A 26192-nucleotide genomic window follows, 5' to 3' on the forward strand; every position below is an offset into this window, starting at 1 on the left:
TTTTGAAGTCATGCGAGGTAATAAGAGCTCTGCCTTACTGATATAATCTTTAATATCATCCAAAAATGTCTTTGATAGAGGACAGAATAAAATAAATGTTCCAATGATTCATTACAAAATTAACAATCATTAATTTCAAAGCTTAACCTATTTTTTTTAAGAGTTCACCAACTGGATAAATTCTGTAAATAATAAAAAAAAATGTGTTTCCTTTACCTGAGGCGGAACTGGCCATTTAACAAGATACTTTTGTGCTTTTTCCAACTTTGAAAGAGTTTCTAGGTCAGTAAAATGTTGATAAATTTGTCTTTCATGAGTGCAAAAATTCTTTAGAGTTAAATGCTTCTCTAAAAACCCTGTTATGACAGGGATAGGGGTGTAACATAAGACAGGTGGAAACAGTCTTTAACCAGGGAAAATTTGGATTTATTTTGGTAAATAAAATCAGGGGGACAGTAAACGGAAACCAATCGTTGAACGAACTAAAGGAGTCACAGCCAACTAAAAACAAACAAAACTCAAAAGAAAGCCAATCGACTCAATTAGCACTTCCCGGTGTCGAATTAACAAAAATTACCAAAAGCTCAGGAACTACAAATATTTACAACCAAGGCCAGAGTGACGCGTCTTCTGGACCTTATGGACGCCAAGCCAATCCCAGAAAGGCACCGGTGCAGGTTACATACTAATGACTTCAGGGGCGGGGTGTCGACTCTTCAGCCAATCCGAGGAAGGCGTCTGCGCAGAGTCATTTGTATGCGACCACACACGTACCATACAGCAGAAAAGGCACCTGCCAAGGACCTTAACAACTTTCATTTTATTTGTCACTTCTGACTTGGGTGTAAATCTTGAGAACATGTTTCGCCCGTACAGGCTCTGGACACTAAATATCTGCCCGTCTGTGGGAAGCATGGTGATGTTGATGTTGTTGTTGTTCACACCAACATTCTAAACACCCTGGTATGACCCTGAGCATTCCTGTGCGGAGGAACTTATCCCTTTGACCAAAAAAGCAGGTTTTAATTTACTGGAAGATATTTTTTGGGAGGACTCAACTATTTCGACTGAAATTTTTTTAGTGTTTGACACCAACAACAGATCATTTAGCTCTTTAGCTTCTCTTTAATGCACATTGTTATAACGTCTCTATTAATAATCAAGTGCATCCTCGCAATTGAATATGGTCCAGGTCAATTTATAATTTGCCACTGACAACACAGTCATCTCAAGGCACTGTCACAGAGAAAAACTCAACAATTCTAAATGGGGAAGCAAGCAGGCAACCTTGAAAAGGGAAAACTTTCTTTTTTACAAAGGAACTTGTGCAGAAATAGCTTAAGTGGTGTCAAATTTCTAATGTTGGGGCCTAGAGAAAGAGAGGAGAGAGGTTAGTGCATTTTAATTAAGAAAACTGTCTATATAAAGCAAACATTTCCTATTCTTTATTTTTTATCCAGGCCTAAAAAAACAAACCCAAAAAACTATAGCTCATCACAAAAAAATAAACAGCTGGGATGCACTTTTACTCCTCAGCTTCCTCCAGCCCGGTATTCACTTTGGTCAGCTCTCCCTTAATGTCTTCTCGTTGTTCTTTGTTTTCTCGTCGAAAGACGCTGGAGTTTTAATCCGCCTTGAATTCAGGCGTCTTGTTCCAATTTTCAAAGCCGTTTCATTTTAAAATGACACATCAGAATTCCTTCAGGCTGACCGAGTGGTATCCCGGGATGGTCGACTATCACCGTGATGTGGAATGACCCCCGGGACAAGGAATTTTGGAGTTATTGCACGTTGAAATCAGGGAGTGTTTGGTTATCTTAAGATTTTCAAATGCAACATCATATTGTCAAAAATAGAAATAAAAATAGTTTGATTTAATATCATAATGAAAAGAATATTTGATGTTCCACACATACGTTAATTGAATTAAGGTTTTGCCCTTCTCCTGTTCTCACATGGTTGGGCATTATTTATTTGATGACTTATTTTTGGCTGAGCTTTGATCCGTTATGTTTATTTTCTTCATGTGTTCTAATTTTATTTTTATTTTGAAAAGTCTAATTTGTGCCCAGATCTGAAATACTTTTGACTTTCAATCAAGTCAAACCCTTTAATAATTAGGTTTCAGCTTGAATAAGTCATTCTTCAAAAAAGTTCCCAAGCGTTCCTGATGATGATTGGAGATTTTATTTTGAAATTAGTTGGCGGAATAGTACAGACGGCAGTCGCACAGCACGCTCACTTGACTTCGTTTGATGGTCCGGCCAGTTAATTTCTGCATTTTTAGAAATGTATTTATGAAATATGCAACAAACGCAACATATTAAGGCCCAAAAATTAAAGAGATGTAATTTGAATACAACTTATATTTTTTGTGGATTCATCGGCAAACACCAGCAACAACTTCAAAACTGTTCAGAGTTCGGAGGCCACTGGGATTGATCGAAGCTGTATTTTATCCAAATCTCTGTTACTTGAATGAAAAATGAATCTCAACAAAGACGAAACCAAAAAAAAAATATTCACGACAAACTCAAATATAAACATGTTAATCACCAGCTCCTCAGTTATTAGTCTCGAAACCTCTTGTGTATATTTAAAAATGCAGAGTGGTGAAGTTGATTTATTGTCTTGTGATTATACACCTGTACAAACTTCAATGTTGTTTTCAGTACGACATCCATTTCCAAGCATTAAAACCGTACAATTTTGAACTGTTGTTGTCACATTAAACACGAGGTTGAAGCCGTGGAAGAAAAAAAAAAAAAAAAAAAAGCCGGTGGACATCAGGCCCGGGAAGCTGAAGCTGCGCGACACAATTCAGCTCCAGTTAATTCCACAAACTGAAGTCATGCGTTTCCTCGTCACATGTCAAAGGTGGCAGAGCCAGCAAAAGGCCACGGTTCGTGACACTAACTGCTCTTCTGTGAGGCCCGAACGTGGCTGAACAATGGGGTCGTGCGACCCCCCCCCCCCCCCCGGCATTTTACCCACAACACGACACTATTTTCGGCGTTTCCTTTGTTTGATGATAAACAGGTTCTCATCAGCAGGGTACTCGCGCAGGGCTTGTTTTCTGTGAGCGTTGCCGTCCTGATTTTTCCACGTTTTGTTGTCGTTCTTTAAACCTCGCCGCCTTCTTCTTCGCTGCGAGCTTGCTCCTGTCCCCCCTCCCCTGGGGAAGTCGTCCGCTTCATCCAGAACTAGTTTTGAGGGAGGCGGGTTTCTCGAGGTTGGCACCGGCCTCTTTGGTTTCCAGGGTTTTGCGCTCCGAAACATGTCCTCCTGTTTGTGTTTGTACTTTTTGGTCGTGGCGGCGGTGTCGTCGGTGTCGAAGTAGACGTGGCTGGAGCTGGGCTTGTGGTTGCTGGGAGTTTGGAGGGGTGTGTGGCTGTTTTTGCGTTTCTTTCTCGGTGGACCGGGGGTGAGAGGGGTATTAGGAAGGGCGGCGAAGAGGCCATTTTCCTTCAGTTCTGAGGGGAAGCAAAACAAGAGAGGATTTATTTGATCTTTCTCTTTTATACAGGCGTTTATCCAGACTACAATGAGCGTCAACTCGCAAAGCCAGGATCAACCAAAACGAAAGCATTTTTAAAGTGTTATGTATGGTTTAGTATTAGATATAAGGGTTGATACTACTTTAATATGGGACAGAGGGAGAGAGATCTCCTGTGACTTGCCTTTAACTTTCAGCCTCATCCTGTGTCGTCTGCTGTTGATTTCCTTCACAGTGTCGTACGCGCTGATGGACGGCGCGCTGGGGTACACGCCATTAAACATCCAGGGTCGTGTGCATACCTGGGGACGACACGGTCACAGGAACTAAAATAAGCGACAAAATATCTGAGCCAGAATATCGTCACAATGTGGCCAGATATGCATGGCAGGTCAGAACAAAACACAGGCTTCTACTTTCATTTTCTGCAAAAAAAAACAACTTATTTTACCGATTCATGTTAATCAAGTTTCAACACAGTTCTCATCCAGTATTTAACCTGCTTGAATAGCTTGTCTGTTTACTTATAGATGCTGTGGAGGCACAGCGGGGCAGCATACGGTAACTGCTAATGGTACGAATATCCGGCCTGAACAGAGTTGTTAGGTAATATATAATAAGACAATATATCAGAATATAAAGCAACATACTAAATGAGGGACTTTCTGCATAGTTGCATACCCCTGGAGTTTTACCAAATCTATTCCCTCGTTAGACTTGGCTAGTTTTCACAATAGATTCTCTTCTTGATGCAACGAAGATTGGAATCCAAGTCGCCCACACTTGAGGTCAAGGCCTAACCCCGTTCACCATCAGGAGGAATATGTACAAATAAAAAGTAACTTCCACAAATAGTGCTGAAAACGGGCTTCAATAGTAACCTTTTCCTGCGTTTTACCACCAGGTATAAGTGTAAATCATTGTAGTTGGACTGGACTTAAGAGACCTATGCATGTCAAACAGTCTGAGGTTGAAGAAAGAAATGGAGCCAGCAAACAGACCCGAGTTACTCACATGGCCAAAATGTCCTTTCCTGGAACAGTTGTAGCAGTAGGCAGGGGATCGGCCATTACATTTTCCCGGTGGCTTGGCAGGAGGGCCAGTTTTAGTCTAAACATGGGAGAAAGAATTAAAAGCGCTTGTTACTTGTCGTGTATGAACTCGACATTCTATTCTTCTCCCCGTCTGAACCCGACGGATACAATCCGTGGTTCAACCTTTTATTCGAGTCCCACTCTCCCTCTCCTGTCACCATTCCCTCTGCTCTCCATTCATGCAGACTGCTGTGTATTGCATGGTGAATATGGGTGCTGATATGAACCATTGATTACTGAGGTATAGTTACAGGCCTGTAATGACCCTGGTTGATAACTGAACTGTGTGTGCGTGTGTGTGTGTGTGTGTGTGTGTGTGTGTGTGTGTGTGTGTGTGTGTGTGTGTGTGTGTGTGTGTGTGTGTGTGTGTGTGTGTGTGTGTGTGTGTGTGTGTGTGTTGGACAGAGGGTCCCGTCCCCTATGGGCCAGTGTTCTGAAAGCCTTCCATGCTCCAGTGCCCACAGCAAATATACACTGATAAAGAGAGAGAGAGAGAGGAGAGACACAGGCAGAGTGCATTTACTACTAATGTCACGCACGCACGCACGCACGCACGCACACACACACACACACACACACACACACACACACACACACACACACACACACACACACACACACACACACACACACACACACACACACACACACACACACACACCTCTTTTAAACACCTTCACACTCGTCTGAGGTGGCCCCCTCCTTCCTCCCTCAACCCTGATTCTGAGATTACAAATGATTTGTGCTCCACGTCATTTCTTAAACATAGCTCAGCGAAACTCCCCTCCTTTGTGCCTCCCCCATCCCCCCCCCCGTACATACCCTTTTAAAGCCACATCTACCCCTCACACTTGTTTTTTTTTTTTTTTCCCCCACACCTCCCCTCTCCCTCTCTTTTCCGCTTGAGTAGTTTTGCGGCAGAAAGGATGAATGCTATTAGAGCGTCGCGTCATTATCGGGTCAGGCCTGCCGGGCCCATCTCCATCACAAAGGCCAGGAGATCACAGACCTCTCGCAAGCGCGCACTCACACACACATGTGCACCCAAAGGAGATCACAGTCCCCGTCTCAGACCCCCCCCCCCTCTCCCCCTCCACCCTTCTCGCGCCTCTTCCCATTCATCTTTCATGTAAATTGGCTGAAGGTCTCTCTGCCTCTCTCTCCCTGACCTTGGGCTTGTGTGTTATCTCCACACACTCTGATCCTGCACACAGACAGAACAGATGAAGGCATGAGAGACGGCTGAAGAAAGAAAGGAACGAGCTCTCGTCCCGCTCTCACGTCAACCTGTGATGGTTTTGCGAGAACCCGGCGCGAATGCAGAACGGGCGGTCGGCCTGGTTTGATTTTAATTCCACGGGACGCACATCCCGTTGCTCCGCTCTGGCCTCGTCTCACACCGAGGCATCGCAGGCATCTGTAAACAGGGTTGCAGGACTGACGGATCGGATCCGTTTGGAGCCCGTCTCCTGCTGTTGGTCAGAACGGCTAAAGAATTTGTCTGTGGACTGAAAGTGAATACGATGCAGGCTCCAAGTGGAGTCAAGTCCAACTGTGGCGTAGAAACCTCGGTTGTGTTACCGTGAAGACAAGCGATGCCGAGATAAACGGTGCCGAGCAAAGATTTGGGAAGTAATGGAACAAATGCAAGAGTTAATGCATTTTCCTTTTAATTTATTAAATAAACTGTGAAGTTGAACAGGCAGAAGACAGACATTTGGCTCATTGTCTTCCTTTTTTCCCCCCGTCTTTGCAGAACACTTGCATGAAGGATCTCTGCAGGGAGGTCATTTCACACGTTTTAGAGGAAACCACAGACATAGTGTGGATATCTGCTTGATAACAATCCTCTTGTCTCCTCTTGTGACCCAAACAAGACGTCGCCTCATTGAGACCATTTTTTTTGGAGGACAAATAACTTCTGGGACCCTGTGTTTCTCACGCGCAAGACTGTTGGTGGAATGTTTTTAATTAGTGTCCCAAGTTGTGGAAACGTGACATATCGGATGCTGAGAGGTTTTCCACAGCATTGTAAATAAAGATAAAGATATGGAAATAAGAAAGGAATCAAGCTGCTGTGATGCCAGTGGAGATCTGTGGTGCTTTTTATATAATTTATAAGTTTGAGGTCAAGCTGAAACAAATGACAGGAAGATTTCTGGTCCCTGGTGGCTTTAAACGGTTAATGTGCCATTTATATTCACTTATTCTAAGAAATATAAAAAAAAACAAAAAGCTGATAAGTGGGACAGTCTGGGTTTTTAATTGTAATGACTGCTTCAATATTAACTCATTCATATGCCAGTGGTTCATGGACATCATTTGTTATCTATTCACTTTCATCAAGTCGCCTTCTCTTTCTTGTCTACATTGTTTATTGTCTTTCGAGTGTGTTGTGCATGAAACGCATTGATGAGTTCCCAAAGGGATTGTTTCCCCCCCCCCCCTCCTCAGATTTATTGTTTCATACATCTCTTTGAAATCAGTGTTATGTTGGGGTAGACAAACAGATATGCTGAATGAAGGAATCATGAATGGATGTCATTTCTTTAAACCTATAAGAAACGAAGCCCGTTGGGAAGCATGTAGGACGACTTGTATCTTGTTGGATTCAGAGTTAAAGTAAAATGTCAGCCAAAAAAATAGACTGAAGTAAAAGACAAAACCCATACTAGTACAACGTGTTTTAGGCACTTTAAGCCTTTGGTACAATACTTTTTCGCCCAAAACGATGTTCGTCTCCATAAAGTTACGGGACACCTTCAGGCATGAGGGGCTGGAATACTGAAACACCTGTCTGTTTAAGTAATAGTCCTGTGACTGAGAGGCCGCCGGGGAGACCCGGCAGAGACGACGTGGAGAGCTTCCGGAGTGGCTGAAGCTGTGTGTGTGTGTGTGTGTGTGTGTGTGTGTGTGTGTGTGTGTGTGTGTGTGTGTGTGTGTGTGTGTGTGTGTGTGTGTGTGTGTGTGTGTGTGTGTGTGTGTGTGTGTGTGTGTGTGTGTGTGTGTGTGTGTGTGTGTGTGTGTGTGTGTGTGTCTGTCCGAGGTCTTTGCTCTGCGTACATCGACAAACGGCCATTCGTGGTCCTTCATGCATGCACACGCAGACACACGAGTGTGCTCGTGCTCTCTCTCTCTCCCCTCACACACGAATGTGTTTTCCCACAGTTGTCCCAACACATACACCGTGTCTCTCTAAGCCCCACTCTCCTCTGCTCCTTGCCTTAGCTGCTGGTGGCAAAGCTGTGATAATCCTCCGGCCAACACAAAGCTCAGACTGTTACAGACGACAATCTGAGGGGAACACACACACACACACACACACACACACACACACACACACACACACACACACACACACACACACACACACACACACACACACACACACACACACACACACACACACACACACACACACACACACACACACACACACACACACACACACACACACAGTTATCAAACACAATCCGAGAGGCAAACAGGCGTGTGTGTGTGTGTGTGTGTGTGTGTGTGTGTGTGTGTGTGTGTGTGTGTGTGTGTGTGTGTGTGTGTGTGTGTGTGTGTGTGTGTGTGTGTGTGTGTGTGTGTGTGTGTGTGTGTGTGTGTGTGTAAAAGGGGGTGGGAGCAGAACAGTAACGGATGGTGGGAGCATGGGGGCCAAGGCCAGTAGCACTGTTTTGCATATGTTATTGCGGCAATGGGGAGAGGTTTGCATATGTTACAGGACCCACAGGGGACCAACTCTGCATGCTTTATCATAGAGAACAGCCCCACAACACAACACAAGACCACTTGGCTCATACCAAAACAAACAGACCCTTGTGGTGCATGGGTGTGTGTGTGTGTGTTTGCGTAACATGCCGCTATGTACATATTAGGTGAACAGGGCGGATTAATTAGACTGTTGTGAATTAGTGAGATGAAATGGCTTTAAGGTGAACATCTTCTCAGACAGAATACAATAAAGGAGCTGAAGACTGAACCATTAATCCTCTTACTCCTATGGACAATGACCTGTGCTATTTCGACGACTGCAAATAAATTAATCACAGTGTAATTTCACATGAATGGGAGGAGTTGGTGTCTCTGAGGAGACGGTTGAAGGTGAAGGTGTACATGTGAACTTAAAAAGGCTAAAGAGGACGACGGGTAGTGTGTGTGTGCGCGTAGTGTGTGTGTGGGGGGGTTCCTCCAAATAACCAGATGTGATTCCTGCCCCCCCCCCCCCTTTGTGTCTGACATTTCACAAAGACCGACGCCCTAACCCGGCGCCCAAACCCGGACTCACACTCGCACACCGCTTAATTCCCAGAGGCTCTTCCTATCTCCCCCCGTCAGTCAGTCAATCAGTCTGAAGACAATCAGTGTGGAGTCCTGATTTCCTCTTCAGAGAGGGAGAGAAAAAGCTCCTGGAATGTAATGATAATGCGATGCAGGGGTGAAAGGCTGCGGGGTTGCCACCTCTGGAGAAATCCCCCCCATTTGGGGCAGCAACGAGCGGTAATCTGGTCACACTGTGGAAAGTGGGAGCAGGGGATACACACTAATCTTTTCAAAACCCGATTCAAAGTTGTACAATTTCTCTTTCGCGGCTCCCGCTGTCGAGATCAACCGTCCCATTCTGTTGTGGCGAGCGTGCGGCCGCGCCGTCGTACTTATTTCATTCCCTCCAATTAGACAGAGACAACATATATGGACACGAGAGACAGGGATTTGGATATACCGTGTGCAGATGGACTCTTGCGCTCCAGTCAGGATGTTAAATCCTGATTTTACACCACAGCCAACCAATTACACACAAGTCGCTAAACACACACGTACACACAACAAAATCGACACCATCCAAGCTAAGCGGAAAGTCACAATGACCTGCAAAGCCTGCAAGACCTCTGATAACACTGCACCTGTGAGTGTGTGTGTGTGTGCGTATGTGTGTGAGTGTGTCTGTGCGCATTCCTTTGGTTCTGCGTGTAAATCCAACAGTGTGGCTGAAGACACTACCAAAGAATAAACACCTGAATTATGTTAACCTGTCCGCCTGACAGAGAGCAGTAAAATGTGCAATTTTACAGTTATTTTGACTTCTATCCTCGCCTAAAAACAGGTGATGTGACATTAAGACTGTTTTAATGGTCAACGTATCTCCCAGATATTTCCGTGGATAATAAATTACTTTTTTTTTAACCCATCAAACATTAGAAAAAAATTGTGGAGTCTTCCCTGTTGCCTTTGAGGTGTTCCTTTAGTTTTAGTTTTTTTTAACATTTAAACTACTAATTAAACTTATAATAAAGTTTGAAAAAAAGAAACTACCAAGTGAAACCACCTCTTATGAAGCGAAGTAAAACAATGACCTGCGTTGCCTTTCAACTGAACCCGTGTAACTATTCTCCACGACGACCGCTGACTTTTCATATAAGTAGGCATACAAAAGGCTTCTCCTTGCAGCCTGCTCGTTCAGGTGTCTCAATACGAGGGAGAATAAAGAGTCAAGAGCCTTTCGACAAGGCAGAATTGAGAGGACTGGACTGTCTGTACTATACAATGATGAGCCAGCAAAAACAGCTCATTGACCACATGTGGATTTAAAGGATTCTCACACGCTTCTGTTTGAATTGAGCATATCCCTTTAATAGGAATGGAAGAAGAAAAAAAAAAAGAGGTCATCCAAGCAAAAACAGAAGTGGGATGAAGGTTAAAACTAAAAGTGGGGATTGAAGTTCAGCAAAAGGGGAAGAAGACATTTAACAGAAAGTAGTGCGGCTTTATAACCGATCAAAAGAAACATAATTTCATATTATATGGGATTACATTATTCCTGTTGTCTTTCCAAATGATCACTTCCACCTTCCATGTGTTTTATGATGGTTTGAGATCAATATTTTTTGTATTCTTCAAGAAACTGTGTTTTAATGATACAGCACAGAACTTTGAAAGCACATAACAAATACTGTATTTCAATATTTTATTTCATTACGTTCAAGAACATTTCAGCCTATGATCAAAGACAACCGTCTTTCAGTGTGATGGATCATCAGGATTTTGCTGAACGTGCTTTTATTTTGTCGTCACAGTTTGAATAGAAAACAATCAGAAATGCATTACAGAGGAATTCAAACGAATTTCCTCCGTTTAATCGTGCCACTAAACGCTGCCATAGTTTGGGTGAATTTCTCCATTCGGCCACTGAGTGGCGCTCTATCTCCACACAGCATGGAGGGGGGAAAAGTCCAAAGTGGTTCCACAAGTGAGGCTGGCTAATGTTTATTAAAAAAAAAAAAAAAAAAAAAACACGTACCAAATGCACAAAATGAAAGGTACTATATTAAATGACCTGTACCACATAATTTGACACTGTCAAATAATAATAGAAAACAGACATATGTTTACTTTGTGGTAAAAAAATAAAATAAAAAGACAGAAAATACACTCTAATATGTCTCATAATATATATGTGTATAAAAACTGTTGTGAATTAAAAGTTAAATAAAGAGTGGGTAGTAGGGGACAGATACAAGGCAGTGATGAAGTAAATGTCTTTTGTTTTTTGTTTTTTTTTATGTCTACTGCTACCAAATCAGGGATACAACCCAATGAAGCTGTTGTTCCACTATGGATATTTATTAACTATATTAATTTATAACCATCTTAAAGTCATAATTTCACTAATGTCAAATGCTTCTTGCAAGCAGTTGTCTTTTTCAGTGGCATTTTTCAAAAAGTGCAATCAGATCATGTTGGAGAGGATTTCTTGGTTTTTCATGGGCTTTTTCCTGGAGGAACAAAGACAGGGAAAGAGACATGCAGCAAAAAGTCCTTTCTTGAGCTGTTCCACTGACTCCACGCTGGGGATTTTTTTTATTTTTTAATCTTAAGCTTCTTTTTTCCCCCTCCTACTTTAGATGGTTGTTGACTACTTCCATATTCGAAAGACTGATTGGCATCGTTTTCGGTTTAATCAAAGACAATAGGCTGTGAGACTTCTGGATATATTCTGGAGTATGTTCTTCATTTGATGAAGACACCCAGGAAAAAAATCCACTGTATTATCAAGATACTTTTATTATTATTTTTTTTACTGTTGAAATTGAACGAGACACTCTTTTCAGAAAAATGTAAGATTTGGGAACAAAATGTCCACCGTTCACAGAGACTGAACTGAGCGTCACCTGTGAAATATGAGAAGGAGACCAAAAAGAAAGTACGACAGTCAGGTGCGAACGAGAAGCTCACAGTTGCTTTTTTTTTTTTCTCTCACTCTGAAACACACAACATGCACACATATCCCTAAGGGAAAGATCAATACACACACCCTGATAATGCCGTGAGGAGAAAATCCGCTCAATACACACACACACACACACACACACACACACACACACACACACACACACACACACCCCACCGCCGCCTGCAGAGGCACAGATCAATAAACACCAACATACAGGTGTCACCACTACTATCTAAAGAGAGCCCAATCAATGCTCACACACCCATATACCTGCACCAATCAGCTGCTGTGTGCTCCGATTCACTCTCTCTGCTCGCTCATCCCGTCTCTTTCAACCTGTTTAATACACTCACCCCTCCGTGTTCCCCCCTGCAGCTCTCTCTCTCTCTCTCCCCCTCCCTCTCTCTCCCTCTCCCATAGACCAAATGTCAACCATTTTTCCACAGCGGCCAGAGGGTGGCGCTTTGGTCTTGATACAACACAGCAGGGTCCTCGCAAGCAACTTGTCTGTGCCTGGAATATATATATATATGTCTCTACACATTTCGGCATGATCTTTCCTTGCGTTATTGCAGCCAGACGGTACGTCACTAAGACTGAGCTTTGACCTTTCGTGACTGCTCTCCATCCATCCTCTGTAATAATCTCCATTCGGGTGAGTTTTTTTCCCCCCCCGCCCATCACTGCTGTCCTTTTCACCATCCTCTAATCTTACTTTGCGCATTCTTGGTGGAAAAACGGTATCCATGTTGTAAAAAAAAAATGTCCGGGAAACCCCCCCCCCAAAAACAGATGAGTTTAAACACTGCATGTAATGAATAGGCTGAGCAGATAGACACTGGATCTGTAATTTTGACAACGGACATTGAATTTAGCTTATTGGTCTCAAAATCTGAATATTTAAGAATCAGTCAATGTGGGAAATTGCAGCTTTTGTCATTTTTGTTTCTTTAAATCAACGTCACAATGGACAGTGTAGATCTCGCCACCTGCATTTGGGGTCATTAATCCCAAAAATGACAAAGTCATGCATCAAAAATGAAAACAAAATGTTGGTTGCAGGCCTGCATTGCATTTTTTGGGCTCTACTTTGGGACACCTTGTTCTTTGACGGGCCAAACAGAAACATGACATCGCCCTTCACATTTTCAGCACAGAGCCACCAGTGTTTACAACCAGGTTCAAAGCTTCAATGTTAACAGCGAACAACAGATTTTATGTCAGACACAAAACGGCAAAGCAGCAAAAGCGCTCAGCAGGCCGTAATTCAAATTACACTGAAAGCCAAACTGTAAATGCTGCCGATACAAAAAGCGCCACTATTATATGGAGGGACATTGAAAAAAAAAAAAAAAAACTTTGATGTAAGCAACTGCGTGAAGACAATATTCGCTGTATCAATGAACACGTTTAGTATTGACTTCTCAAAGGACTCGTGCTTTTCTATGAAGCGACGAGACAGTCAGAGGGAGGGGTGGCAAGTTCAAAACGTTTGAGCTCACAAGAAGGGATTTTTGAGGACGAAAGGCAAACGACAATAGAGCCGACCATCGTCACAAGAAAACAACGGTATTCTCGGAAGAGTGGTGAAGTTGCGCCGTCACTAAGAGTGTGTATGTGTGTGGGTTGGTGAAACAAAAAGGCAGACTGAGAAAGAGCAGTAGAAGTAAACAATCTGTAGAGAAGGAATTAAAAAAAAAAAAAAAAAAAAGACTACAATGTAAAAAAATAAATACATATGTAACTCAATATGACACAAACATGATGAACATTTATTTTTTTACTCCATTTGCAGCTCTATATATCGGAAGAGAGGGTGTGTGTGTGTGTGTGTGTGGTACTTTCTCAGTAAATACTCCAGGGCTTTGTGGTCTATACTGTGTGGTGTGGAGGAGTTTGTTAGTTGAGGGCCAGGTGCAGGCAGACAACAAAAAACCTCACGGAAGATAAACGGACCCGGCGCGCGCGCGCACACACACACACACACACACACACACACACACACACACACACACACACACACACACACACACACACTCGTGTGTGCACACACACTTGTGTGTGCACACACACCTTCTCACATTGGGGAGTTCAGGGTCATAAGCAGCATCATGAATAAAATGAGGCTGTCTTAAACAGAAGGAGCCCCGTGTATGCATGTGTGTGTGTGTGGGCCCCTAACCCCCATGCCAGTTTGGATCTGTAACGACCTTCTGTTCCCAGTGCTTAAATGGCTTAAATACTTCAATTAGACCTGGGTCACAATCCTCCACCCGTTAAAGCACATCGTCACACACAAATACAAACACATACGTAGGGAGAGAGAGAGCGAGAGAGAGCATGGCTATAAAGGTTTCATCAGATCGCAAAGCGACCCAAGACTTTCGTCAGCATTTCTCTGCTCAAAGTGAAACTCTACAGTAAACCAGAGAGCATCCGTCGCCAACACAAGAGCAACAATTAAACTCAACTCCCATCGCCTCTGCCAGCGCCTCCCTTGGAACTGCTCCGTCCCGCTCCCCAAACCCCCCCCTCCTCCTCCTGCCATCTCTCCCACCGTGCTACCCCCAGCGCTAACGATGCTGCCTTTTCATTAGACAGCCCCTGCTAATTAATCTCCATAGAGAAGAGTGACAGACCTCCCCAACACACACACACACACAGTTCCACACTCAAAGTGCACGCCAAGATATATGCAAACACACACTCTTCTTCCTTCTCTCTCACTCCCTCGTCCCGTGTGGTGTTGGCAGCCCATTTCATGCTTTATCACGTCTTTTAATTGACAAACAAGCTGCTCTTTTCTCTTAGGCTGAGGTCTATATCACTCCCTCACTAACACACACACACACACACACACACACACACACACACACACACACACACACACACACACACACACACACACACACACACACACACACACACACACACACACACACACACACACACACACACACACACACACACCAAAGTAAATGTCTCCCCGCTGACATATGGCCCATGTGACTGTCACACAGTTTTTGTCTCATTGACATTGTTTCTTCATACACACAGACACACACATACACACAAACACACCACACAAAAGATGTCACATGCATTTAAGTTGAAAACGAAGCAAAAACTGAAAAAGAAGTCTAATTCCCTCAATCTGATTTCGTTTGGCGCCATGCTCCACTCATCTGCCACAGGGCAAGGTCAATACAAATCACAAACTGCATATCGATTGTGATGCTGTGACACCTTTTCTTTTGAAGTGACCCAAAAAGGTTTCTTTCAGTTTGCTCTTTATAAACCTTTGCACCATTTTCATCAAGTCAGTGTCACTGCTTAGTTAATCATAACGACATTTTAACAGCAAAGCTGACACATGGGTACTACTGGCCACCCTGGTTTAGAGGTTGAGTGTAGTTATGTACAGATGAGCAGGTTTGCTTTGACCTTTTTCACTTTGTCGTTCATATTACATTGATGAAAATGGCTTGAATAAATGGCATTGTTCATGAAGTTTCAGGCGAAGGGTAAGTCATCTTGCCAAAGATCTGTAGTTGAAACACTATTATCGCTACATACTGTATATATCTGGCAAAGAGGAATTGTAAAGTACAGGACTTCTCCTTTAATCAGACATGTTCTTGCATAAAAAAAAGATTTAAGTGTCACTGCCTGTAAGTGGGGTTGGCTTCAGAAAGCTGCAGGCTTAGTCACAACGCTCTAACACCACCTTGTTCTTTTTACATTTCTGCTTTAATTGGGAGTCTGGGCAAAGTGACAATATCTACTAGGATCAAATTTGACACAAAAGGCAAAGTAACAACCAGTTAAACACTTTACTTAAAATTAGGAAAAAAAAGAGCGGTATTTTGTAAAATCTATGTTCGACATATACGACTCATGATTTCACTATACATACATAATGAAGGCGGTTTCACTTCACTGTTCAGCACCTTTGTCTTTTCTATATGTACTATTTGTGTATAAAGTGATGGCTCCATGAACACATATTTCACATAGATTTTCATCCTTAACTTTCACATGATTAATAAATTGTTTTAAAACACAAATTCACTTACTCACTATGATTTAATAACCACAAGTCTTTTAGGCTATTTTTTTGCACAACCTTATTAATTGTTGGTCTAACGGTTCTGGGTTCAAAACTACAAATTTGTTAGATAAGTTTAGTGTGTTTTTTTTAATCAGTAGCCTAAAAAAATGTGGTTTAATATGCATTTATCAAATTTTGCATTTATTTTATCCTGTATTTTGTACTTGGATTTTAAGCTCGTTTGTTATCGTCCACACGTGTGACGAGTATGACTCTGCAGAGCCGAAAGTAAATTTCCCCACAGGTGCAGTCATGTATCGAACAATCTGTCAAATGAGCCAACAAAGAAAACAAGTTTACAATCATTTTGAAATTAAGCTAAACTAATCTCTCAATATGACTCATATGGCCTACTCTGCATCCAACAGTCATCTTGATAAAAAAAAAAAAAAAAGATTGCATACAATCAAAAAGGACACAACACTATAGAATGAAAAGCGGCGAGGTGAAAGTGTGATCAGCACCAGGATGAGTGTGTTGGTTCGGTAAGGGACACTTACTGTGATGTGGTACTGTCTCCAGATCTCTGGACAAGCCTGGCGAGAAAAAGAAAAAAAAAAAAAACACAACAGAAAACATCAAAACCCACATCGACTCAGTTAAAAACAACAACTTTCAGTGTGTATTAGTTCCATTCTGAAAATGAAGGGAGGAACATATAATCTGATGACACTGGCGAGATTTTATGTGGGAGGAAGAAAATGATGATTGATTGATTTATTCATTGATTGAGCGAGTAGGGGGGGGGGGGGGGGGCAAAGTGAATGTGAGAAACTGGCTATAGTGTCACAGTGACATTTATTTGCCTGGCTGCCTCGCCAGGTGTCTTCCAGCACCTCTGTCTGAACCTTTATCCCCCCCAGATTTCTCGCTGTTTTACATTCGGTGTGTCTCTGCTGCAGCCAGCCGCTCTAACAGTAAGTAAAGCAGTCAGTCGTTTTGTCCCGGTGTGGATAAAGCATTATCTCCGGGGCTTCTCCACGCTGTTCCTTAAGCGTTCCGACATCCTTTCCCAACAGCCGCCACTTCCCACTGGGAAATTGAAAATGCCGCAGTCGCCGCGGGCAACAAGATTTATCTACTTACATACCTACTGAGTGCGAGGGGAGACCCGAGGAGAGAGACAGGCGGGAGCCTGAGCTCTGAAAATCTAAACTTGCTCTCCGCATTGAACAATTATCGGGAAATTGGACGACTTTTGGTCACATTACAAAGTGAGCGGGGTGCACATTTAAATCTGAACCTTCAACAACAGCCTGCATGGCAACTTTGTCTTTACTCTGATCTCGCTGGGTATAGTGGCGCACGCGCACACGCACACGCACACACACACACACACACACACACACACACACACACACACACACACACACACACACACACACACACACACACACACTCCTGTTTGGTCTCTCCCTCCAGACCGCCAGGGTACTGTGTGTTGTTGTTGAGGGCGACAGGCGAGTCGAGCGACACACTTGCGCTCCATCAACCGTCTGTCTTTAATGAGAGACACAGAAAGACCCAGGGGACTGAGACCTGACTCTCTTTCTCTCTCAAAGACACACTAATACATAAGAGTATAATTTGTGTGAAGAGGGGGGGGGGGGGGGGAGAGAGAAAATGTTATGCCTTACCAGAAAAGGGTAATTACACTACTATACAACTTTACACCTTTTGTTTGTTGTTTAAGAAACAATATGCAAAATAGAAAGAGGAGGAGATCAAGCCATGGATCGAGATGAAGAGATGAGGGAAAAAAAAAAGCAAGTGAGAGATTCTGAGAAAGAAAAATTGGGTTATGTGTGTCCTGGTCTACCCTTTCCCTCTGGTGTTCACCTGGTTACTCATCCATTGCACAGAGCGCAGTACATGACTGACTGGGTGTGGGTGTGTGTGTGTGTGGGGGGGGGGGGGGGTGAGAGAGGTGTGGGAGACATAAGGAAGCTTCTTACATACACACAGCATTTTCCATTCTATGGCATTAGTAGAAATGGGCAGGGTAATGAACGCCGCGGTGGCATAATTGTCATTGATGGTCATTAGATTCACCCTTCAGATCCAGTGCACGCACGCGTGTACACACACACACACACACACACACACACACACACACACACACACACACACACACACACACACACACACACACACACACACGCACACGCACACGCACACGCACACGCACACACACACACACACACACACACACACACACACACACACACAGCTGGAATATGCAGCATGGCAGAGACATAACTAAGCTGTAATTGCTGAAGTGTATCAATTAATGTGAACAGCAGCGTGCGTTGACCCTTGGTCGCTCATTATTACGGGAGAGAAAAGCAAGGGGGGGGGGGTAGGAGGGAGGATTGGGAGTTAAAATAAGGAGATTTGGGAAAATCAAGAGGGAATGATTGAATAAAGGAGAAAAAGAAAAACACAATGTACAATTTGATAACAGTGGCTGTTGTATTTAAATTCAATCACTAAGTTCTCCCAAGCTGGAGGCCATTCTGATGAGTTTCCTTATTTTGTGTTGATCCAAAAACTTAATTTTCATACCCTCCGTAAATATTTCTTTATTTATTTATGTGTAAACATTCTTCAAATATGTGCCTCAGTCTTCTTGTGTTAAAATTGCATTAGCAATTGTTGAGGCATTAACACTGGTGGGTTTTTCGGTGCGTCTTCGCAGGTTAATAATTATATACTCTGTCGTAAGATGCAGTAATGTTTCTAAAATGTTGTATTTAGTATTTATAGTTGATTTTTTTTTATACTACAGTGATCAGCTAACATTATGACACCTGCTGAATATTTAGATTGACCTTCTTTTGTTGCCAAAACAACTCCAACCATTAAGGACATGAACTCCACTGGAGCTCTGAAGGCCTGCTGGGGTAGCGAGCACCAAGATGTTAACGGCAGATCCTTAAAGGGGAGAGGAGGGACCTCCATGGCACCGCATGCATCAGTGAGCCTTGGCCGTCCATGTTTCTGTCACAAATTCACTGCTTTTCCTTCCCGAGACCATCACTGGAAAATACTGAACGCTACAGACTGGGACACCGCAGGAAAGCTGCAGTTTTGCAGAGGGTTTGACCAGTCGTACAGCCATCACACGCTGTCTTGTTGTCAGTCAATCAAATCCATACAACTCCAGATTTTTCTCTTTTTTTTTTTTACACATCAAATTTGAAGACAAAATGTTTGCTTTGTACAAATTGAAGCACACCCACTAACTATCGGTGGCCATAATGTTCTGGCTTACAGAGCCAGTTATGTTGGAGCTCCACTCGTGGATACTAAAAAAAAAAAGATATAATCTCTAACAATTATAAAGAATTATAACGATATATCATTTATTTATTTATTTTTTGTTTAGTTTTTTTTTTTTTTTAGGGAGGCATGTATTCTACCTATTTCATCCCCATCTTTTTATGTTGCGGTTTAATTTATTCGTTACACATAGACTACAGCCTTGAACATGTATGTGTGTATTTATGTCGAAGGGCAAGTGTTATCTGATTCAGGCTTTTACTCCGACTCACTCTCTCAGATCAGCTGATCAGCTGCTCCTGAAAGGACCTAAAACCCAAGCGTGGGCTCAGAGGGAACTGCCCCTTTGCAGCCTAAGATGTGGAACGACTTGCCTCTGTCCATCAGACAAGCTACTTCCGACGTCTGTTTTTAAAACACGTCTTAAAACCCACCTTTTCTCAGTTCGACTGAGTTCGACAACATGTGAGCTACAGACATTATATTCTCCAGCCTTATCTTTTTTATACCTTTTATATTACTTAAGATTCTGTCCATTGAATGAGTTTTAACTGCATTTGTTATTTGTACTTAATCTTTTATCAATTTTAAAAATGTGTGAATTATGCACTTTTACGTCTTACTTATTTTCTTGTACAGCACTTTGGTCCACTGTGGTTAATTTAAAGTACTTAAGAAATAAAATTGCTTGCTGGTCGGTTTAGTAGTATGCGGCTTTGTATTTCTCTTTGTCAAACTATGAGGTCAGAAGTTAAGTGCAAAGACAACCAGTGGCCTTTCTGACTTGCAAGAACAGCTTGGCCAGCCTCCACAGATGCATGATGACCACAACCTGATCGACACATCTGGGATCAACTGTTGCACAGAGAAGCCAGATGTGTTCAGAGGGCACCGGAGACTGAGCTGCTGTAACTCGAATGAGAGTTGGTTATATTGGCTGATTTTGAGTCAAATGTTAAGAAAGTAATGTCATGCTTAAGAATTACTATGAAAAATATGTATCTTTTGAGTTTGGTTTGTAGTCTAGATTAAAAAAAAAATAAAAAATACTCACATCAAAAAAGTGTCCTGTCTTGTTGCAGCGATGGCACTGCTTTTTCCAGTATGGCCGCTCAGTGCAGGAGCTGAAGAGGTGTCCAGGCAGGCCACAGTTATCGCAGTATTTGTTGGGACACGCACTGGACATGTGGCCCGGGGTGCCGCAAAGATAGCACGGCGACACCTTCTGCGCATGCGCGCACACACACACACACACACACACACACACACAAAAACATAAGACTATTGTTTGACACACTTTGAGAGAATTATTGTAAACTGTTAGAGGCTGCTGTGCACTGATTGGAACTTACTTTAGGCTCAGGACAGTTCTTGGAGAGATGTCCAGTCTTGTCACAATTCCTACAGTGCACGTTTTTGTCCGTGTAGTATCTGTTTGACAACCGCCGGCCTGCTGCCTTGCGGCCCCCGTCAGTGTTGTAGATCCGAGCCTGAAGCACACAGTCGGAGCTTAAGTGTCATCGAATTGTTGATGCAAATCTCCGGTGGCTAATGCGGATGTTAGTACAGTTTTTTTTTTTAAATCATTTTACAATCCACTGAAATCAACAAATGTACGCTCATACAGTTCAACACCGCCTTGGCAGAACTGCATTCATCATATCTTTAGATTATTGGTTTATTTCTTTGTATCATTTAGATACTAACTCATACATTGAGAGAGAAAATTAAGTTTTCCACTGCTTCATGAATTGAATGCAAACAATTTTTAATGCAACAACAAAAAAAAGCTTCTACCACTTACCACTTTATCTTTGTCTGAAACCAACCAGCTCTTCTCTTGTGTACTTGCATCTGGCAGATAAGGAAATAAAAAAACATGATCAAATATACATATGCATATATTTTACAGCTATATTTTTGAACTACTTAAGGTCAGTGTTTTTTTTTTAATCTGTCAAACAGCTACTGAACTTCACAACTCTATAAAGTTAAGTTTACCACAATGGTTTTTAATTTATAGACTCCCATCCCCTGACAATGTAATGCAAACAGGGAAATAAGCTGCATCCCATTTCTAGTAAGCTAAAGTTGTGACAGAGCCAATGTACAGTTTAGGACAAGAAAAATTTTTCAAAATGTGAGTAATTTAAATTGGCAGAAAGTAGGAGTGAAAAATATCTAAAATGCATGTACAGAAAAGAGTGTGGCTCTCCATTCCTGAGTGAAATAAGGACCCCGTTTAGTCCTAAAGTATACATTGTATGACAAATGTCTGAACTTAAAAAGAAAATGGGTTTTTAACATTTTCTTATTCGAATTCGCAGCAGAATTGGAGGCGGGATTCGATGAGAAACAGAGCAGATAAACATTGAGACCAATATCCAACCTTATTAAGGAGTATAAACCCCGAGGAGTACGTTTAGTTTCCGGGAAGAAAAACACACAGAAACTGACACAGCGGCAGCCCTGCACATCTGTATAAGAGTGGCACTAACAGCACCCTGAGGGAGGCCACTGAATTCTCCTCAGGCCCACAGAACTGTAACTGACATCCAGAAATCGCGGCGCGCGTCCTCGCACGCACGAACACGCGCACAGAATAAATTATGGGCTGATGCCAATGACCCGCACACACTTGCATGCTTTTACAAACACATACAGACACACCTACACGTCGACCCCTGCGATTAGCTGCTTGACAGTCTTTAGCCTTTGGACAAACATACAGCCTTGAGCCATAATCAAATATTACACTCTCCTTTCTGCCATTCGCTCCCTGTCTTTCTTTTCCCCAACTCTCTCTCTCTCTCTCTCTCTCTCGATCCAGACCCTTATCGCTATGCGGCTCAGCCCTCCTTCCTTTTGCTCTCTCTGTGTTTTCTACCCCCCCGCTCCTCCCCTCAGCTCCCCGGGTGAGCGGCTGCAGAGGGAGGTTATCACCTCTCTTCCCTGTCAAACAAATTAAAATGGCTGCTGTTTGGATGGGGCTCCTTTCTGCCACGACCTTCACCTCAAAAACATACACACGCCCAAAAAAAACCACCAATTTTTTTTTTTTTTTTTTAAACCCACGCAACTCTATTTGCACAAAACAAGGAACTTTAGAGTGTAACAACCAATCCAAAAACCAAAACCAGTCACTACTCTTTGAAAGTGAATTCAAATCGTGCTTAGCTGCAGCATCTTGCTTTCACGAAGATTATGTCTGTCATTTCCAAAAGAGGAGTCGACCACCATCAAAGAAAATATGGACAATAACAGTCGTGTCATAACACCTCGCACCAATGTACAAATCAGCCTTCCATAGCTTAATGAGGTGCTGCAGCTCAATAGTAGGTTTGTAGGTTCTAAAAATCTATTTGAATACCCCCCCCCCTACATGTCAGAGAATGTCGGATTACTGGTAAATGGAATAAACCCAGAATTAAAACACAATAATAAAATATCAATAAAATATATTTACCGGTGATTGATAGAAAGCACCTATGCTGTTTGTTCGCGTTAACATTCCACACACAAATATGAACACCCACAAGCAATTTTACAGTCACCAGTCAACTTCAAATACAGTTTTTTTTGAGGGGGGGGGCCTGAGTGAGAAAACGGGAGCACCCAGGCATGTACACAGAGAGAATATGCAGACGCCACATGGAAAAGCCAAGCATGGACCATATGACCCCATGACCTTCTCAATGTGAGGTGAGATTGCTATCCGCTATATGTGCTGGGTTGGAGTAACTTCAAAACTACAAGTAACTGATGGTCACATGGTCAACGAATGTCGCCTCTGTGGACACGTCTCTCAAGTTCGCCGGTGTTTAGGCAAATGTGGCGCCCATACTGCAGTGGACGATTCTCTCAGCACAGTATTTTGAGCTCATATGGTTTCAGTACAGCCAAAAATACTTTAACTGAAGCAACAACTATCAAAGAAATAAACACCTAAACTGGATCAAGAAAAAAAAGTGGAGAATTTCACATTTACAGTACTTGGTTTTCTTTATTTATCAACAATCATAACTTTCTTTATCTATAAATGGATGAAATGAAAGAGGCCCAATAGGCTCATTTATTCAAACATCAACGTGATTATTGAAATAGAGTTGATTAGCTTATTTCCAAAACTGAAAGGACAATTCGTATGTAAGGTAAAGGTAATTTGGTCAACAAGCAATGTTACTCTTGTGAATTGGAAATCATTTGTGTCTCTGGTGGAGCTTTTATTTCCCTGTGTGTTCACTCTATTATAATGAGAATTAAATCAAGTTACTTGATTTTTAAGTTTTTTCAGATTTAAAAAAAAAATAAAAATCGAATCAATCTTTTGACAGCTGCCTATTTGTCGTCTCTTCATCTCCGTTTTTTTTTTTTTTGCGTTGTCACCTCCTGCCTTAAATAATCGATTGAGGCCTCATCTGGGATTTGAAAAGCTTATATAAATAGATAGATTTGGTTATTTACCTGTTAAAAAAAATAAAAAGTTTATAACTCAAGAGTGAGTCCACTTGGACTGAGGAGGCATTTTCACAGCAACAATGAATGACAAAAAGGCCTTTGGACTTTTAGAAGTTCCGTGGCCCCCGGTAGGGTCTCACACATACCTCAAGGGGATTGCTCAAGTCACTTGGTTGCAGTTCACAACCTCACCACTAGATGCCACAAAAGCCAGTGTGCTTGTCACGAAATGAAATGTTTAGTGTTTTCATACAAGTATTTTCACTTGAACATTATGTATGTGTTGTTGTTTTTTTTGCCGTGGTTGTCGCTTCAACTCTTATATTCAATGCAGCCAAAGATAAGTACATGATATGTTTTCACAGGTGTATGTTGGTCTGTCTGGAGTTAATGGGCATGGGACATAAGCAGTCAATGGGCATCTTGAACAAAAAGGCAAGGGTGAAAGGTGTGTGTGTTGGCGTTAGTGACTCAACGAAAGTCATTCCCAAAGCGTCTCCCGGGGGGATCTCACAAATAAAGAGCAGGAAGCTTTCCCTTAATCTAAGCCACACACACACACACACGCACGCGCGCGCGCGCGCGCGCACACACACACACACACACACACACACACACACACACACGCGCACACACACAGATAAAGGGTGAAGCTCTTTGTCATGGCCGAGGAATCAAACACATGGGTGAGGGGGGGACCATGGAGGAGAGGAAAGAAGAAGAGGGTGGGTGGTGGGCTGTTGTCTGTACACAGGGTGAAAATATGCTAATCAACCCTGAGGCCCCGTTAAAAAAAAAAAAAACACCAAACCATCAGAGCTTCGTTCCATCGCGGCCCAGCAGATCTGAAGGAGTCAGGAGCTGAAAAAGCAGATGGCAGCGGCTTCACCAAGCAGCTGAACAGACTCAAGAGAGTCCTCCGCCATGTTGACTGCAACTGTTAAATTTCAACTGATCAAATGGTGAAGTGTTCCTTTTAGCCATCTTTGCTTGGTTAAGTCCAAATAAAAAAAAAGTGGGGTGCCGTGGCTTATAGCTGGGGACCACATCTGACAAAACTTGGATTTTGGGACGGCACGCGACATCCAAGTTGTTACTGATCGTCCCATTTGCTGTGCTTTCTGAGGACTGCGCACATTTTGATTTAGCGGGACATCTCGTACATTATCTCATCACTCTGTCGTCGAGGGAAATTCAACACAATGGCATGGAAAAGGGGGAGAAACGGAGAGGGAGGGATGGATCAGGGGAGAGAAGGCGACAGATGCTACCTGTCTGTCTCATAGGTACCCTGATTACTAGAAGATGAGGAGGAGAGGGGAGGTGGCTGCATGCCTGTTCATCAGAGTCGGCAGAACAAAACAAAAAGGAGGAATTGGGGGGTGGGTGGGGGGGTGGAAGCATTGAATCTGTCCTTTCTACCACTGAGAACAGAACGGAAGTGTACGTGTGGCTAATGAACCATGAACACCCTGCTCTCGGGGGGGGGGGGGGGGGGGGGGGGGGGGGGGGGGACACACACACGCACGCACGCACGCACGCACGCACGCACACACACACACACACACACACTCACACACTCACACACTCACACACTCACACACTCACACACTCACACACTCACACACTCACACACTCACACACACACACACACACACACACACACACACACACACGCACGAGCTATAAAATGTGTCAGCCTTGTCACAATCATATACACTTACAATGACCCTGCTTCCTCGTATGCGTCACCTACAAGCTGTTCTTCCTTCTGTCACAGCAACATCAAAGGCTCGGACGGACCGGCCTTACCCGCTATCTCTCTTTCCTTGTCCTGACACTTAAACAGGCATCCCAAGCCAGCCCGCCCCATTGTACAATGTTGTTGACTAGACCCATTAACACTGACGCACACATACACACACACACACTAACTAATACACACACACCCACAAATGGGAGTGAAAAAGGAGCCTTGCCCCCCAAATGGAGGTTATGTTTGATACTGAAACGACAAGGCTGGATTAGCAACACTATACATGACAATGGTGAGGGTGGGTGGGAGTGTGCAGGCTCTGCATATGTTTGTGTGTGAGCTTGTGTGCGCATGGGGGAAAAGGAGAAAAAAAAAAAAGTGTTTCCTTTGTGACATCACCCCTGCCCTACAGCCTTGCCCTCTTGCAAGGTTAAACACACCAAAAGGTTGGCGAAGTCAGACACAGAGACACACGCACAAGGCCGCACTCCTCCAACTCGATTTGTGTGGGTGTGTGTGTGTGTGTGACAGAAACGTCTAAGCGGGCTGTAGATGTAGAAGCGGGCAAGTGAAGATGAGAAAAGAGAGGGAGAAAGAGGAGAGGATGGTGAATACTGCAACACAACGAGGCACGGGGTGGCAGAATAACAAATGAAGAGTGGAACAAGCAGCAGAGTTCGATGAAATAAATCTGCTGTATAGGTGTTGATGGTTTCATGACTGCATTTTTGCGCTACAAGCGGAAGTACGTGAATACA

The 26192-nt window shown here is 43.0% G+C and overlaps 1 protein-coding gene across 1 annotated transcript in view; it reads right to left on the reverse strand.

Moving 5' to 3' along the window:
- Positions 1-3003: 3003 nt before the first annotated feature.
- zcchc7 (zinc finger, CCHC domain containing 7) overlaps positions 3004-26192 on the reverse strand; it is a gene marked incomplete at its 3' end in the record, with an annotated part of 48239 nt that continues 25050 nt past the window's right edge. The window contains exons 5-11 of the mRNA XM_080521141.1: positions 21025-21074; positions 20573-20710; positions 20275-20445; positions 16439-16474; positions 4511-4606; positions 3681-3798; positions 3004-3473 (exon numbers count right to left, since the gene is read on the reverse strand). Coding sequence (XP_080377267.1) covers positions 3004-3473; positions 3681-3798; positions 4511-4606; positions 16439-16474; positions 20275-20445; positions 20573-20710; positions 21025-21074 — 1079 coding nt within the window. The remainder of the gene's footprint in view (positions 3474-3680; positions 3799-4510; positions 4607-16438; positions 16475-20274; positions 20446-20572; positions 20711-21024; positions 21075-26192) is intronic.

Source organism: Blennius ocellaris (assembly GCF_963422515.1).
Source record: "Blennius ocellaris genome assembly, chromosome: 3".
NCBI classification, from domain to species: Eukaryota; Metazoa; Chordata; class Actinopteri; order Blenniiformes; family Blenniidae; genus Blennius; species Blennius ocellaris.